The sequence below is a fragment of the Bombus vosnesenskii genome, unplaced genomic scaffold, assembly GCF_011952255.1.
Source record: "Bombus vosnesenskii isolate JDL3184/JDL3185 unplaced genomic scaffold, Bvos_JDL3184-5_v1.1 scf7180000013267, whole genome shotgun sequence".
Classification (NCBI taxonomy): domain Eukaryota; kingdom Metazoa; phylum Arthropoda; class Insecta; order Hymenoptera; family Apidae; genus Bombus; species Bombus vosnesenskii.
This window is the reverse complement of record NW_022882927.1, coordinates 4,130,508-4,149,181: the sequence shown is the minus strand read 5'-3', so window position 1 is coordinate 4,149,181 and position 18,674 is coordinate 4,130,508. Positions and strand designations below refer to the sequence as shown.

General features: G+C 40.9%; 1 protein-coding gene across 2 annotated transcripts in view; it reads left to right on the top strand.

Moving 5' to 3' along the window:
* LOC117230887 (colorectal mutant cancer protein) overlaps positions 1-18,674 on the top strand; it is a 58,794-nt gene that overhangs the window by 3,906 nt on the left and 36,214 nt on the right. Inside the window, exons 1-3 of one of the 2 annotated variants that reach the window (XM_033488784.1) lie at positions 10,023-10,195; positions 15,247-15,476; positions 16,326-16,462. In XM_033488784.1, the coding sequence (XP_033344675.1) occupies positions 10,113-10,195; positions 15,247-15,476; positions 16,326-16,462 (450 nt within the window). In that variant the 5' untranslated portion in view covers positions 10,023-10,112. Of the gene's footprint in view, positions 1-10,022; positions 10,196-15,246; positions 15,477-16,325; positions 16,463-18,674 lie in introns of those variants that run through there. The other variant, XM_033488783.1, reaches the window with a different exon arrangement.

Below are 18,674 nucleotides of genomic sequence, written 5' to 3'. Positions count from 1 at the left end.
ACTGAATACTTTTCATGCAAAACTAATTCGAGGCGTGGTAATTAAAATTAATGAAAATTCGTATGAAACTCGATTCAGCGCAATGTAGTCGTGTAAAAGTCAAATTTCTTGTATTTTCAAAAACAGCTCAAGCAATTTGTTGTTATCGACGATATGGTATTGCCATAGCTCTTGAAACATAATCAAGAAACCGACGTCTGTCCGACTGGAAGGAAGAACGAAAATAGCCAAGGAAAATTGGAAAGTTAGTCGTTACTAGCGAAGCAGAAGGAAACGTTACAGAGCATAGTCGATTTACCGAATCATCAAAGGTTTTTCCTTAAATTGAGGAAGCTCTCGGGTGCCCTTTGTAGCTCAATTTTCTCTGATTCTCACTCATCCCACGCAAGCACACGTGACTTAATTAAGCCCGCGGACTCTCCAGACTGAAGGGTGCTTCAGGTTAAATTCGTTTCTATGGCACGGAACACACTAAACATTCTTTGCTTCGTACGTACCTTGCACACGGTCCGAAGGACTGTTTCTTTAATGCGCCGCAACAATACTAAACTCTACTTAAACAGGAACGAAGTTGAAGAGAGGGAGAGACACGACTGCCACCATTAGTCGAAATTCAAGAGAGCAATATTTCCTTTGCTTTTCGAGATTCATTATTGTCCGTTCTCCACAGCCTCGTTAACCCTAGCCTGGCGAGATTCGTGTGTCCCAGGCACCCTGCTACGTCTCGTTGGCTTTGTAAGCTTCCGTATCTCCGAGCACCGGACTCCCCTTTCGAAACTCGTGCACTACTTGGTGTGCATCCAGCCGGATGCATGCCCACGAGATTGCGAACGAAACCGAACGCTCAAGTGCATACTTGCGTGACTTGCCTGTGCGTCTTGTCCCTTCTCCCTTTCACCTTCGACTTCCTTTTTCACCCCTTTCTCTCGCACTTTATCCTTACTCGAGTCTCTTTCCATTTTCTACAGTTCTTCCCTCGTCTTCTCCTTTTACTTTTCTCTATGTTCTACTTCTGTCTTCTCTATTAGCTCGTCTCTCGTTTTCTTCTCCCTTAACTCGACTCTGTTTCCGCCTCCTTTCACCCCTCTCTCTTACTTGGAACGTCTATCGTTACTCCGACATAATTGTCTTTTACAATTGTCATTACTTTATATTCTTAGGGCTCGTCCTCTCGGCCCAATAAATCCATCCTTTCCTCCCTTATCTTTATTTTTCTGCTTCGCTCCTATGTAGCTCGCAATCGTCTCTTCTCTTCCTTTTACGTCGAACTTGAATCCTGGAATGATTAAAGGGAAGGCATCCTTTGCTTTGCTGGAAAAAGGCAAACACAGGGAAGGATCGTTTTTATTACGAGTCCTTGATTGGACAGATATCATTTTCCTAATATTAAGAAATATATCGACTCTGAGCAAGATACGAAAAAACTGTTATTGATATGCACGTTTCCTGCTTTTACCTTTACGTTAAACGTTCTCTTCGAATGTTAGAAGTCTGTTTTGTTTGTTAAAATGAGAAGAAAATTGAAACGTAAAAGTTCACGAATCGAAGCAGGTTTAACGTCTGTTCGTCAAACGCTTGCTTTTAAAGGATATTTTTGACCGAAATCGGCTCTCCCTTCGTCGTTCACATAACGCTTGAAACCTCCGTCTTTCTAGGGTTAACCCTACCTTCGTTCTACGCCTTACGCAGTTCCTTTGGACGTCTGGTAGGAAAGCAGTTTCGCGTAAATGTGCCTTGTTTGGTACACGAGTACGCCATAGTCAAGGCCAAGATCAAACGATCCGGGGTGAAATCGGCTTAGAAGAAGAGAACCGTCTGAATGAAGAGGGGTGAATCTCGTTATCGAAAAACGAAGTCTGCTCGAAGTCTGCGAGATGGAGAGGCAAACGAGCGATTAAGTAATGAAAGGCGGTACGTAACGGGGATCGCGATATTTGCTCGCGTGACTAGCCGGTTTATGGCAGCCATTGTTTACAACGGATTTTAAATCGAATAATCACCGAGTCACGTCAGACGTCGTTTACGCAGTAATCGGACGAGAACCATTGGATGAAATTGGTCTCTCTTCTTTTTCTTTTTGCTTTTCATACCACTCGAACATTGCTCGGTTTCGTTGCTGTAATCATGGCTCGCCTTTACCACAGTCTATCACAGTTTGAACGCGGTTGCTTTTGCGAAAGTTCAAATACCAAGACTTATTGATTTCAGTGTTAGACGTTCTCACTGTCGAAGGACCAATTACGTACTTTGCCATCAAACGCTCGAGTTTTGCCCTGTTGCTCAGTTATAAAGCCGCGTTTCCATCAAAGTTTCCGAATTCTGCAACGTTCGTTTCTCAATCCAAGACATTCCAATTTCTCGAAGTAGCTCGGAATTTACACTGTCGATCAGTGAAAGATAGTGGATATTTATCAGACTGCTCTGTGTATCCATGTAGTTCACGAAGAAGTCGAGCAGTGCATTTCTTCCTTGCAGAAATTTCTGTGTACGTATAGAGTGGTTTGCGAAGGTATCCAAACATTCTTGCAAACTTTCTATGGATATGTCGTACAAAATATTTTGAAATCTCGTTGGTATCGTAGAGACACGACTATCGCGATTGTGTCGATAGAGTTTGAAACGGATCCGAAAATGTATCTAGAAGTTGCAAGATATTTGTTAGAAGCGTTTCGTAAAGCCCACCAAAGTATTCCAACAGTCAACTATTCGCTATATTAATAAACTACGATACGTAGCGAGATCATCTATAGCGCTAATCGTGTGTTTAAGACTGGTGGATTCATGCTATATACTAATTTTTCGCTAATCGTACGTTTGCAATAAATGTCTTGTAAATTCTATGTACATTTCTGGATTCGGTTTTAAACATTTTACTGTTACGATCACTTTATAGTTGTAACAAAATTTCAAAAAGTTCTGTACTTTCGCGAGCCACTGTACGTAGAATGTATATAGAATCTATCGATCGCTTTCGAGTTTACTGCGATGCAAACTTTCGATAATTTTCCATCCTCGAACTCTCGTAAAGCACAGCGAAGGAAGCCACTCCCTTCAAAGAGTTTCGAACGATACAGGATAAAACGTTTACGGGTCGCGGTTGGTATACGCTACCCTAGGCCCTAGGATATTGTCGAAACATCTACGGTACCCTAGGGTTACGCGAAGGGTGATCGTGTTTTATGGCAAGTGACTCACTTCGTCTCAGACCCTCCTTTCATTTCACTGTCTCGATTATTTTGGCCTTGCTTCGTGAATTCGGCTACGTTTGCACATCTCCTTTCGAAAATATCACTCTCGAAGAAGGCAGCTCTAACCTGAGCCTGTTTTGCATTTTCTATCTATCGCATATTGGCAAACGAATAGAGGAAACTCGTTTCTTGCGTATCGCTTTCTTAATATTAAAGATAAAATTGGTTTCTCAATGTGGAAACATATTTTTCATAATTTGTTTATTATTTCTTATTTCCATTGTTCGAACAAACGTATAAAAGGAATAAATTTTATTTATTTTAACGATGTCTCAAATGACTGAAACTGTAACAAGAAGAATAATGTTTGCATTTTGATTAGAATTCTCCCTTTATTCGATTTAAGTATTCGATGAGAAACGGAGGTTCATCTTGGTGCACTTCTTGTATTAGAATAGTTGAAAATACAATGAAACTGCATACATCAATCAACAATACAAGAACGCTATCCCTGTTCCATTGGGATTTTATTCCGAGTGGAAAACTTTGCTCGACGCTTTCAAGGCGATAATTAAGCACTAGATAGTATCTTCGTGGTTGATTTACGAAGTTGGAAATCACTAGTAGATTTCTCTTCCACAAGCATCTTCTTCCGCTTTCTAGCGTATCGTGCAACGCTCGTAAACGTCCAAGACGAATGGACAAAAATGACTGGCCCTTTCGTTACTATAATTTAAAGATCCTCTCGACCCTTGACACTCGATTAACCACGCAGTACGCGCGTGTGGATCCTTGCGGTCGGCTTCGACTATTCATCCGTTCTTCACCTGTAGGGATATTCTTGACCTGCCCGAACCTCTGCACGCAACCTGCCATGTAAATCCATCGAGAAATCCGTTCCATAGGAATTCCATGCATTGGATACCAATACCAAGGCCAGTGATGCCCATCCCCCAAAAGTAGATCAGCTATCGGCACGGAATTATTAATTTTAACAAACATTTGTTCATACAGAAATATTTTTCATTCAAATTGTTCGCTATATTGGATGTACCGGACTTAATCAGCCAAGCTTCGTGTTAATATATTTCATGGGCGAAACGTATGTTATACAAACATTGAAGCTTTATTAAAGTATTATAACAACAATATAAAATAACAAGGGAATAATATGTAACATTTCATTGTAATATTTTTTTCAATTATTCTACGTTATTTTGTTTTTCGATATTGCAGTTATGAAATAAAATATCAACAATTTGCGTAATAGCGTTTTTATTTGTGCAGCGGGCTGTTATAAAGTATATATTATGCGTTAACGAATATTAGTCGATGTTTTTTTAATATTATTACATTTATTGACTTCAATCTGCAATATCGTCCGATTCCATATTACTAAACTCTCGTGTATACTCGTATTTTATTGCGAAAAAAGGTATATCAAACAAATATTGATTTTGTCAGAGGAAACACAAATAACAATGGATTTCGTATAAAAACAGATGTCAAGCAACTTCATCAATCCGCTTGTTTTAGAAGAAGAATATATTTTTATTCTTCTTCTTCTTCGGAATGCGTGTTGCGAAAAAATCACAGCTATGTTTGTATAACATCTTTCTTTTATTTATACTCATGAAATATATTGACAAAAAATATCGCAAAGATCTAGAACACCCCATATATCAAGGAACATAAATTAAATGTAACTGGATATTTTCTATCGTTTCATAGAAATTTCATAAAAGGGTTGAAATTGATCATGACATTCACTAAAAATTCTTTATACGCTACCCTCCGGGTGGGTCATCAAAAAGCTCGAAAATTCCGTATTTTAATTGGCCATTTGATAATTATCGAATTCCCGCATGGCCAGCCTTTCCCCGTTTGCTTAATTACGTGTCGCACTCTCGGTTCATTCTCCATTTTTCCCCTGTCTCATGGTCGGTTCTCGTAATTTCGTTACCAGGTTCGATTTTCTCGCGATAAATTCCGAAAGCCCACGCCATCGAGTTATCGTTATTTACATTTCTCCCTCTTGCACCACTTCACGTACCAACTAGTGCCACGTGCGTCTCGCGTACAGCTTCGCGGCTTCACGATAAACGTATTGTAGTTTTCCACGCGGAAAAAGATTGCCTGTTCCATGACGAACGACCGGAGAAAAAAATGAAACGAAAATTGGCCGGGCCGTCCGTACGCTGTTTCTCATCCGGGCGAGACTGTTAACGATGATCGATGTTGGCCTGAGAGACCAACGAACCTTGCGGAAATTGGCACAGTCGTTGATTAGACGAAGCATTCGTGTTTAAAGGTTTCTTTGTCGTATGGTTCGAGTTCGAAGTGTTGGATTTTTAATTCGAAAAGTTATTCGCGACGAGAATGAATCGATAAGAGGACCCATCGAAGCTCCGTGTGATCCAGTGAAGTTTCACTGCACGGCGATAGGCGTCGAAGCGAACTCTTTTGAGCTCGCGGTAAAGTATTCATCGTCGAGTTAAAAGTCCATCGAACGGGTGTCGACGATCGTCGAGTCGTTACAGCAGAGTCGAGAGTCGAAGCGGAGCGTTTCACGCCGTTAACGATCAGGAACGTACGCAACATTGGCCGACGAGCTTACAATTAACCCCGGTTCCCGTGTCTGAAGCTCTTCATCGAACGCGTAACCACTCCGTCTCTCTCTCTCTCTCTCTCTCTCTTTCTCTGCTTCTCTATCTGTCTATCTCTCGATTCGTCGTTGATTACACGGAAATCGAAACCCCTCGAAAGCGGACAAAAAGATAGACTGGAAAGGGAAGGAGATAACGCAATGGATAACGGGCGACAAAGGACAGACAGACGGGTAGGCTGGCTGCTGGCGTTGGGGTGCGTGAAACGCGCGATGTTCTCGCAGTGAAAACACGGCATTAGGTAATGTTTCGTTTCTCCACGTTCCTCCCTTTCACGTGGCGGAAGCTACGCCACCTCTCGCTCACCTTCCCCCTCTTCTGCCTTGGGCCTTTTTTGTTTTTAATGGTGGACCTATTGCAGCGTATCCAGCGGGAACAGCGGAGCAACTGAAAAGGGATTGCCTGAAGGAGACGCGAGCCCCTTTATGCACGGCGTGCCCTCTTCAAGGCCGTGTACGCACGAAATAGAGCGGAACGCGCTTAACATGGAATACCCGTGTCGCTTTTCATCAGCTGGCAGCAACCCTTTCCTCGTTATTTGCTCAGTTTTTCGGCATTTCCGCGGCTCATTCTAGCCTCTTCCCCTCTGGGCGCGTGTAACCTCGACCTGCCAGTACGGCCTCGACTCAGCGAGGTCAAGGGAAGCACGTTCGATAGTTGAGAATAAACTCTGTTCTTGAAACTCCTATCTGGAATATGGATGAGCGTGTGGCTCTCGCCATCCGACTGATTGGTCCTTCGTTTTTATACAGAGATATGTAAAATCGAGGGAAAGTGAACTTTTGAACTGGAAAGAATTCTTCTTCTTTTCTTCTTACTCTCTTTCTGCCTATATCTTTATCGAAGATCTTTCTTCTTTCACGATGATCCTTATCAAAGAATATTTACTTTCCAAGATTTTGTTGGAGATCATAATTATCATCCTTCTTCTACTCGAAGATTCTCCCCTGTGATATTCACATTGTTATCTTTATCACAGAGATGGATAATCAACTGCGGGTTTTCAGCATTTATGGGAAATTTGAAGGTGAAAAGGTATACAGAGTGCTCTTAATATATGAAATATCCCAATTCTAGTACAATATGTAATACATAACACAATTTTCTATCCATGTCGCATCTTTCTGATTATATTCGTAGAAACGTGAATTTGCATAAATATCAGCAATGATAATAACCGAAGATAACTTAACTTTATTCTAATACTTTACGTTATATGTATCACCCTGTTACAAGTTCCAATTTAAATTGAACCCACTCTTGATCCGACATTTATAAAATTAGGATGTCGTAGAAGCACTACAAAACGCTTAATCACGTAACATCTGGTAAAAGAGATCATTCGCAGTCCCGCATTCACGGCAGAACGATTCTCTGGAAAGGGCTCGGCATCGGTTTCGCGCGGTTCAACAATGAGACGACACTTATTGGGCCGGTAGCTGCATTCTGCCTTGCTTTTGTAAGCCCCAGCCCACGATGACATTCACCCGACGGAGGAGAGCTTTCCGATACAAAAGGGACTCCGCGTGTACGCGAAACTACGAGCTTGTAACGAGTTGCTCGTCGCGTTGGCGAACGGTGTAACGTCGGCTCCGAGACGTCCACTTTTGCCTGGTGAGATGGGGTTCGTTCGTTGTTCATCGTGAGTGCGCCGCATTATGGAAATCATTTCACCCGTGGAAACGCTCTGCAAAGGCAAAACATTCTCCCGTTCGCCGCTCTTCAATCCCTTTTTACTCGCAGCCTCCAGGTTGTTTCCCTCGTCGTACTCTTCTCACTTTTTCTTGCCTTTTTTTTTCTTTCCTTCTTTCCGTGTTGCACCATTGCCGGTTGATAAAATAAGGAAATCCATATAGCCAGTCTAGGTGGGAAGATTTAATTTAGCATCTTTCTTGTCCATCTTGCGGTGTAACAGCCTCCTGATGGCTGTTAAACCTTCGAAATAAAAATAGTGATTCGGCAGTCACGGGATGTGACGGTAACAGGGTCGACGAGCTCTTAACGACATCACACGTGCCCTGGGACGAAGCTGGAAATTGGATTTTCGGCCAATCACGCCGTGTACCCTGTCCAGAGACTCGTTTTTCTTTTGGTCATCCGGTGAGCTTCATAATCGAACCGACTATCTCGTCTCTTTTGCTTACGGAAATTTTTTCCCTATCAAGCCAGTCCCGGAGTGAGCCGACTCGAGAAACAAAAATCGATGACTCGAAATAATACGGTTTGATGTTAATCCGCTGCTTATGATATATCTACACGCTATCTGTCGTGCGCAGTTCGCGTCTATTTGACGATCTGCTTTGATAACAGTTTTTTTTCTCAAATTCAGCTACATATGTATAAAATATTGTTCCTTTATCTTTGGTTTATCGGGGTAATAAGAGTCTAGTTGCGTTACGTTTTTAAACAAAGAAAATTTAATCATCGTCTTATCTTCTCGATGTACGATTAGTTGAGATTAGCTCCTCGTTGTATACATTATATACAATGTTATTACATTTTTGTCTGTTAAAAAAGGACAATGAACCTTGTATCGGCATGAATTTGTTGCAACGAGAGAACGAACAATTTTATAGATACGATATAAAATTACGAAAAAGCTGGCAATGGATTGTAACCACGCTTACAACCACGATATAAGAATCGACATCAATGATCTTTTACGATGAATTTTACTTTGATCTAAATGTTAGTCTGAATTTTTCGGTAGACCTAATTGACCATCGACGTCTAACCTACGTATTGTACATTATCGAAAAAGTAGCACTCGCATACAGTTTTGAATACTCGATGCTTCGATTCAGAATCTCGCTGTATTATTCGTGGTTGCTATAGCCTGATATACATAAGCCTTATCAAAATAAAAATCAATCATGTAACTTTCATCTGCCATATTGGATGCCCGGTTGTTGTGCAACGAAAACGACATCGCGCATGAAGAGTGAATCCGCGCTTCTCTCTCTCTCTCTCTCTCTCTCCGTACATCCGATTGTTTCACAATAACCGCGTTTCCTGATTACGAGTTACGACTACTTTCTTCGTCCAGAGTCACTGCGCCGGATGCACAATGGTGCGAACTGAAAATTACGCGGGCTGTTTGGTAGATTCGTTTCCAGTTTTGAAGACAATGCACGGAGAGAAAACGCACGCGGTGTCAATGACTCAAGACGCTCCTACTGTGCAGCCTCGTTCGTTGCACTCCGCCATGCATCGAACACTGTTTGCTTTTCTAACCTGACTCTTTGTCTTCTCTAACGGCCATCTCATCTGTTTCCTTGACCCTTTTAGAACTAGTGGAATAACACGGCTCAAGGTAACTTTTAGGAAAACTGCTAGGATTTTATAACTTATTCGATATCGCTGAGATCGTTCTTTACATCAGCTTTTACATTTCATATTTATAGCATCGGTTCTCGTAGTCGTGTAAAATTATTCACACGCCTAAAAGTATTTATTTATACGTGGATCTCGCTGTTAATCAACAACAAACGCTACATTATAAATCCTATAATTAATACCTTTTGTAGCCGCTGTAACATATCGTATTTCAAATATTATGTTCGACCTAATTCGAGTAAAACACACTTCTACGTCGTAATAAATACAATGGTGGTATGTTACACAGTGTAACAACATATTCCGTTTAAAAAATTATACTTAACCTATTTTTCTCCTCATATCTCGGTGAAATATTCTCCGTGTTATCACGCTATTATGGTCTTTGACTGAAGAGAAAAATCAATCTCGAAATTCCCTGTTAAAACCATCAACTCTACTTTTCTACCACACTTCATCATCGATGTACGTAGCTTCCGACTCCTGAACGACTCTCTTCACAAACTAACAACATCGTATGATCGCTATTTGTTACGATATACGTATCTGCATGATCTCTCGATCGACACCAGCCACAGTTTTGCTAATGAAGCGTCGAGCAGTTGACTACGAGCCAGGCGGGCAGGTGAAACGAGGTATGCCAGAGTATGTTTAAAATAAAGCCGCGTGTCAGCCGTAAAACCGCACACGGGACATCGAGTGACACGCATCGCGGTGGATTAAGTCGCGTTCGTTTCACGCTCGCGAGCAATCGCGTCTCTCTTTCTCCGGCTCTTTTTTTCCCTCCTCTTTGCCGGTGGAACCGCGATGCAGCACGACCCGCGTGCAGTGGCACTCGTTGCATCGCTTCGACCAGACCTTCAAACCGTGTCCGATTGCGCGTGTCATCGGTCGAGATCGCGGCCCACGCCCGATCACGGGGATGATGGAGTCGTTGAAAACCTGGGAATCTAGAACGTTGGAGAGGCTGTCCCTTAGGAAACTCAAAAGGAAAATGTCGAGGTGGTACGTATCTCACTTTGCCGAACGAATTACTCGAATTACGTGTAAATTTCGTTCTCGTGTCGAAGAAACATATGCGTAGTACGAGTAATCTGAATAAATTGTTTTACCTAGCAAAGGCAAACAGTAGAATAATGGGTAAAAGTTGTGTAAATGTAAATATAGCAACTTGCGTACTGTCGTCTCGGTATAAAAATGTATTTGCGAACGTACTTTACGGAAAATTATACGTGCGTTAGAAGTGAGAAGGTTTTCATGTTAAAAGAGAAAGATATATTCTATCATAGCGCTATAAATACTTGAATTTCTTGAAACTTATAAGATTGTACGTAGAAGCGAGTATAAGAGGAAATAGCATCCAAACAAGATATTAAACAGGTCCTTGGAATTTTCTCTTATAATCATAATGTTGAAAAACGAAAGGTTAAGAGAAGATAGGAAAATAGTTTGACTATTTCTCATGGCGTATAACGAATGCTCGTTTTCATTTAATGTCAACGAACACTTCCACGTACTTACTTCCATCTAGGCTAGTTTTTGAAGAATGCCGTTTTTGTCTATTTGAACTAAACGTCTGGAATCAAAAGTAAGAGTAACTCATTTTGTGTACATTCGAGAGGATAAAATAGCTTCTCTGTAAATAGTACAAATATTATTTGCAGCATTTGATTTACCATATCCATTCAACGCGAATTACCACGAATGAATACGCATCTCAATCATAATTTTACAATACGTAGAAATGAGAATGGTATACGAAGATACGTGTATTGCGTGTGAAAGCAACGGACGAAACATAGCGACGAATCGTTCCATTCATACGAAAGATACAGTATCGCTCATTATCAGTCTCTTGTGTTAGTCCGTCAGCCTCTCTCTTTCTCTATTTCTTAACTAGGAAACAAATGATCGACATCCAACTACTTTATTGCATAGATGGATACATAGTTGTATGGATGGATGGATCGTATTGCGTATGTGGCCCTATTTCAGTCCCGAACGCGTATCTCCTACGCGTCTCATGATCTACATGTATTTCAGAGAATTCAGAGACGTCTGCTTCGATCGACGTTACTTGCAGTTATTTTATACGTTAAACTTGCAGCGAAGATAGCCTCGCAAGTATCGACAATCGCTGCCCTTTCGCGATAAAAAGCTGAACTCCGTCCGTGCAAGGTTGGAGATCATCTGACGCTTGCGAAACAAGAATACCAAAGACACTGACCATGTCGATTATCAGCTTGCCATTCGGCTAATTTCAATTACAAACAATAACGCCTACTGTTCCTGAAATTAGTCACAGATCCTTCCGAAATTCCTTTCTCCAAAATCACGTCGTAGACGACGGTAAAAAGTTAAGGATGCGACAAACCCAGATAGTATGGAATGTCTGACGAGCCATTAAGATCTAGAATCGAACGAGAGTTTCCAGCTGTGGATCGAACACTTGGAGACGATGCTTGAAATATTCGGAGAAACTAGTACGAGTAGGTGGGTCGTAAAGAGATCATAGATGTCTCAGAAACGTAAAATCCCAGAGTCCACTGCTTTCACTTAGAACGATTTTACGATTGTATTCGAGTTTGGCCAGTTAAGCTATTAAGCCAAACACGTAACAGGTTTTCGCTGTTAACCCAAATCCGTTTTTACGAAGTTGTAAGAACGAGGAGTGTTGAACCGTCTCCATGCTGACTGTACATCGTACAATGTATACAGTGTACACTACTGTACACGCGGATGCTTGTTGGCTCGGAAGATCTCGAGTGTGCTACTTGCGTCTACGCGCTCTCTCGCTTCTTTTTCACGATGTCTCCGACTTGAGTAGCGTCTCGCGGGTACCTCGAGGAAATCGGTTCAATGGTTTGAAGAGGCGGCAAGGTACTGAATGGCACTCAAACGTTCGCCTGGCTTCACGTGAATTACATAATGCTTACGCATTGATTGCGTCCCGTTAATCACGACCGGATCTCCGTGTCGACGCTCTTTCCCTTTTTTGTTTCGTCATCCTTTTGATTGCAATTTCGCTCGTCTCTGGTCTCAACGTCCATTCTGCCATGAATACGATCGAGTGTGAAACCTCCTGCAGATTCTTTTCTTCCTTTTTCCGCAAGACTTTCCATTGAACGAAAGTTGATTAAAATTGCGTGCTATACGCTACATGCTGAATAGGAGAGCGCAAGGTGTGGCTGTCACGGAAATAATAACGCTTCTGCAGTTTGCAGACCGATGCGATTCCTTCCACGATCCACGTGTTCGCGTTTTACACGTGCTTGGGCAAACATAGAGGCACGTGGAATTAGATGAACTCGCGTTATTCGATCGGTATCTTATTTCACGGAGCTTCTCGTACTCGCCGTACGTCCCAAAAAAGAAAAAAATAGCGAAAAGTTTCGTGGCAGGGCGAGGGAAAAGTTTCAGCGAGAAAGTTTTCGTCGTCACCCCTTGTTCGTCCCATCGAGTTCCCTTCTTTCTGCGAATCGTGAATACTATGGTATTTTTGAAGTAGATCTGGAAGAGAGAAATAATTTACAAGATATTATTGGGGAAAGTCATATCTCGGTGGATACTTTAACGGCCAAGTTATCTCATGCTGTGCTTCAAACCGACAGAATATAAAAGGTTTTGGAATTATTACTAGAACATGAAAGGGGATGAATCTACATGCAAAATAAGCTGAATATGAAGAGTGACATTCTATCATATGAAATCCTATTTTCGGGTAAACTGATATCGAAGATCTGTCGAGAACTAGTACATTTGCATTGTGATATCCATATTGCTGTTCGAATTTATTACATATCTTTTTCGCTAAAGAATTTTCATTTATTAACGTGAAAACCGTAACATTCCGCGTAATTCCGCGTATTTTGTCGAACGAGTAATTAATTTTATTATTATATTATTATTATTATTATATCAACAACTTTTTTATTTACAGTTGCTCCCAAAATAACGTAGAAATTATAAAATTATCTAAATGGAACAGAGGGTGTAGTTGATTAAATAGTTTAAATTGCATATTTCCAGCGACTTTCATTGTAATATTCCCACATTTAAATCTATAGGTACGAGGAAATCGCATTAATAATTCGCTTATTCGCCACGACCAATAATTCGGTTCTCATCTGTGTGTAACACTTCCACGTTAATACCAGAACTACCAGCGTGCCGATGAACCGATCAAATCGTATTTGCATAGAAATTTTATAGATTTTCATGATTCTTCGTCTTTTTCAAATATACGAACGAAAGCTTTTATTTCTTATTGCGTTCTAAGCTTCGTCCTATTCCCAGCACTTTAATTCCTCTGAGGCAAGTTTTATACTTCGGGCGTTAGTAACTCTAGTGTTAAATCGCATCCGGACCACGCCTTTTCCCTCGCATCGCAACAAAAGACGTCAGCATTCACGGAGAAAGGAGACAGAGAGTCGGTTTTAACGATTTTCTCCGAATGTCCGTGTCTGCTCCGTGTAGCCGATGAATCTTTAATTCCCCGTTATCGATCGCCCCTGTATGTCCGTCTTCCGCGTGATTCCCCAGCGTTCGCCGAGCGCGGTGACGTTTTAATCGAGCCTCACCGATGATACTCCATCCTGCTGTCGAGGAAAATTAAGAGGAACCCGCCATTGCAGAGACATCCGGACACCGCGAACGCGACGTTGAATACGGTTTATGAGCGTGGCGATTTTAATTAAGTAGCTTAGCGGCGCGAGCCTGCTGCCTTCTTCGTTGTTTCTGCGTCGTCGGCCGCGACGCTTCTTTAATCTCGCGAACGTCCAGCGAGTACTACGGCAGAGTACCATCTTCGATCTATGAATTATTCAGGGAATAAATTATTCATGGCCGTAGGAACGTAGTTATGTGGCCGCGTTTCGCCAGACGTGTGATCGCCTGGAAAAACAGGTGACTTCAGACCACGTCCCCGTCGGGTCAATGGTTTGACGTTAATGAGAACCGCGGATGACAAACTGCTCGAGTAGAAGGGAGCATCGAAGGGAATTTGAATTGCCGCAGGGACGTTTGAATTTTTTACAGTTACTCTGATTTATGCTGTCGTCCATAAGTCTCCGGACGCTTGGTATACTTAGAGCAGGCATCGATGAATATTGTAATTATAGAATGAAGTTGATATCTCTGATATCTGGTAATCATACTATTACGGACGAACCTTGGTAATTCCAGTCTCTGTAATTTGAAATAATATTTTAATATCGATATAGTAACAATACTACAATACGAATCCTTCGTTTGAAATAATACTACAATTTTGTTCCTTCTCTTTATACTCCGCTGTGAAAATCTTTAAAAAATCGCCTCCATAATCGAAATTCGAACAAGCCCAACCTTTTCAGATCGAACTTTATCTCTACATCGTTGTCCCTATAGCTTGAAATAATAATGATAAATGATAAATCGTATCTTAACTTGCTATCTGACCTACCACAGTCAACCTACGTATACTCGTTATACTTCTAGCCCTCTCACTATACCTATAACACAAATAATCATTTATTTTTGTAATTGAATAATTGATCTCTTAAAGTTGAATTTGTCTTTCCTCGAAGCTCTGCGATTCGAAAAACGTTAGACCTTGAACACATCCTCTTTAAATCACTCCCGTTTGTTAACACTGACCTTAGCAGGACTTGATGTAAATTCTCGTACTATCCGATTAATCAGTTTCTCGATTTTTGTTAATTATAAGAATTTTCATAGACTTAGACGAACAGAAGAAATAACAATGAATGCACGATTTTAGATGAAATTTTGAAAGCGGTCGTTTGACCAGGCCTGGTAAGGTTAGCGTTAAACCACCGATACTTGAAAACTTCGATGAGACAATGCCTCCACGGCCGAAGAATTTAACTCTTTCTTTGAAATTGGCAAATGTCAGAAAATCAGTTACAAATTAGCAAGTGATTTATGAAGTAGAATGTATTTTATATTTAAACTGCGTGGAATCGTGAAAGGTTGGCAAACGCGACGATTATGTAATTCTGCGATTGTCTGGAACAGCTCGAACGAAGGCTATTCTTTTCTGTTTGAAATTGCAGTCAGGATCTGCTGACGGTATGCAGAGAACTGAATCTGGAGAATTCGGTGGAGGAGTTAATGAGAGAATTGGGGGCGGACGAGCACGGTCGCATTTCCTATCAAGAGTTCCTCAGGTGTCGCTTGGCTCTTCGACCGGAGATCGAGGCTCTCAGGTCTGGCAAGCACAGAACTAGTCCTCATCATACGCACACGCCGGAATACTTACCGACTAGCAGCGACAACAGTCTCGGTAAGCTCTTTCCTTTTTCCTTCTTTTCGTAAGTGACAGGCATTTTCGCAGAGAGTAAATTCGAGAGATATTCGTTGTTGGTATTTCAAAGATAAAAGAAAGAAAATTACAGTTATATCGTTTTATGCGTTTAGCGTTAATCGGGCGACGATGGATTCTTTTGTTATTTTCGTGGATTCTGCAATTTTTTGATGTGAATTTATATCTCGTTTTACGTGCAATATTGCATAATACGGAGTGTCCCAAGAATCGTAGTACAACCGGCCAGGTGGTAATCCTGCGTGCAAAAATAAGTCGAAGAACATTTTTATCTTATAATAAGAACATTTTTTCATTTAAAGCTTCGATTTCGAAATAGGTGAGTTTGACAATTAAACGTCCTTTCTTCTATATTTAATTTGGACGGTTTTATGAATAAGGATAAAATTAGTACTTCTTGAGAATCACTTTATTAATCACGAAGCAAATCTTAATATTTTCCATGTTTAAAGTACAGGCATCCACAGAAACAGAAGTTTCATTATTCGAAACTTCCAGTATTAGTACGCGCGTAACTAACGAGTTCTCAGACTCATTTTCTTTCTTTCTGGAACATCGCTCGGCCGGTTATACCAGGATTTTTAAAACACCCTATATATGTATAATGTTTCAAAACCTGTCAGCATCATTCGCCTCGTCAATCTCGGATAAACATAAATCTGAATCAATTTGGACAGCCGGTTCGATCCACGTTCTTCCAATAGACATCCGATTTTGGTCCACTAAATTTCCTATTTTCAGCCGTGATTTTGATTTTACGACGTTGAACGCAGTTCAGCACAGATGATACGCTATTTCACTTATGTTCAGGTACCGTATCTGGACGGCATGAACGCTGGGAATTCGATAGCGGAGCACGCGATCTCTCGCCGGAACCCCATACTCTTCAGAAACTAGTGGAAGCTGCCGCAGGGGGGACTGGAAACATGCTAGACTTGGCAAACAAGGTGAGCTCGTACGATTAAAACACGCTCTTATCTACTTTGTCTTACCAAATGCGAACGTTTGAAATTATTTTATCGAGTTCAAAATTCACTTATCGGCGTTACGGCTTAATCTACGTTTAAAGTACAATTACAAAAGAGTAACCAAACTAGAAAAATATAATGGACTGAATAATTCAGTATTCTCAGTGTACTTAGGTATTTTGTAACGAATTTCTATCCAATTACGGCAAACACCGTAATATGGTGAAAAGTAATTCCTATTTGCTGTTTGCCAGTTGTTAAACGGTAATCGATTTTCTTGAATTAATTACGAAGATGAAAACGATAGAGAATTTTACCTTGGTACACGATACACAGTTTTATACAGGTTCCTTGCGCGCGTTAAACGTTTCTATAAGCATTCGAATACTTTCGTGAGCAATTGTACATATCGAGCAATAAATTTCTCTATTTTTCATTGATGTACCTATCGATTGTCAGAAATGTTACGAGAATAATTGTTGGAAAAACGTAAAGATGAGAATTGATAAAGAAATAGCTCTTGATTAGATAGATTTTATATGAAAATAATACCCTGCGTGCGCTTGCAAAAAAATACAGCGTGCAATATTTGATGTATTCGTCGGAGCATTATTTCTATTTCGTTCGAAAATCCACTGTAACCATAGCCTAATGTCGATGTTGTCTGAAATGTCTGGTTCTCTCCATCGCCATTACTCAGCCGTGGAGAGTGAAACGTGCGAAAGGAAAGGAAAGATTTCAAAGGAACTGCAGCTTTATAGAGCCGTAGCGTGAAATTGCCAAGTGCGAATTACCCCTCGTAGACCGGCGAATAAGTTTTCTCGCCAGAAAAACGCTGCTGCTTTCAGTTTCTTCCCTCGCCAGTCTATGGATCCTCTTGTTCTTAACCGGCCACGTTGGTGCGTCTTTACCTCGATCCCACGAACCACAGGAATTTCCTCACCAGGTGCAATTAACGACGTTTCAAATGCCACTCGAACGTGATCCGTCATTATATAACGACAGATTGCACGATCCCTCTGGGATAAGTTTGGCGAATATCTCGACTCGTTAAAATTGTTCCAGTTTCCAGAGAATCGATAACTTGGACGCTATAGCGCAGTCGTTCGTTTAATATCACGTGATTCTGGCCTTATCATTGTTTTTTACTCATAAATAAACGAATGTTGGATTTGTTAATTCTAAAAGTGACGATTCTTAGGTATCTTGTACATAACGGGGCTAATTAATGGCTGGTAAATTACATAGAATTACGTGAAATATCATGGACCTATGATATTAGGTTGTCCCAAAAGTTTCTTTCGTTCTATAAGAAAATAATAGATGCACTACATTTTTCGTTTTATATTATTTTATATCGTTCTATTATTGCAAAATGGATCATATGTAATTGAATAAAATAATATAAAACAAAAAATGTTGTGCATCTACTATTTCCTTATAAAACGAAAGAAACTTTTAACCCCAAGTTGCTACTTCTTCTTAATTTTAATTACGGCTGATTGAAAATAAGTGCCATGGTGTAAACGTAGTAAAAGTGCAGAAGGGAAATAGTATTGGTTTATAACGTACAGATGATGTACGGTGGAAAAGCGGAAACTGGAAGCCACTCAAAGCCAAGAGTCAAGAATTAAACAAATAATAAATAAATTAGAATCGATTAAAACGATCTAATATTTAGAATGTTCGTATCTGAATTATGGATTTTTCTGAACTCGCGCATGTTACTTGAAAACTAGGCTCGAAAAGAATTCCGGCAAAGAGGGTAGAGGATCGCGTCGTAGGATAAAAGGCGAATAAAAATCGGTCGAATTCCAAAGCGGTGAAGAATTATCGTGGACCGTCGCGGTCGTAGGAAGGAAACGATGAACGGGGGAGAAGGAAAGCGCGGAGAATGGCATACGGCATTTACTGCCTATAAATAACCGTTATTACATAGTACATTACCACACCGAAAACGCGAGAAAGCAAGAGCAAACGTTTAGCCAGCTGCGCTTGCGGAGGTGAGACCGCGAGACCCGAGGCAAAGCAACCTGAAGTGCGTACTTTGCCGGGCGAAGAAAGGGATCTCTTTCGACTGGGCGAGCCAATGGAATAAGGTTAAAATGCAGTCAGCCAGTGAGCGGCCGCGAGATGTGGTTCTAACGACCGTCCGCGCTTTCAAATTACCTCGAAGCCAAGTTCAACCAGG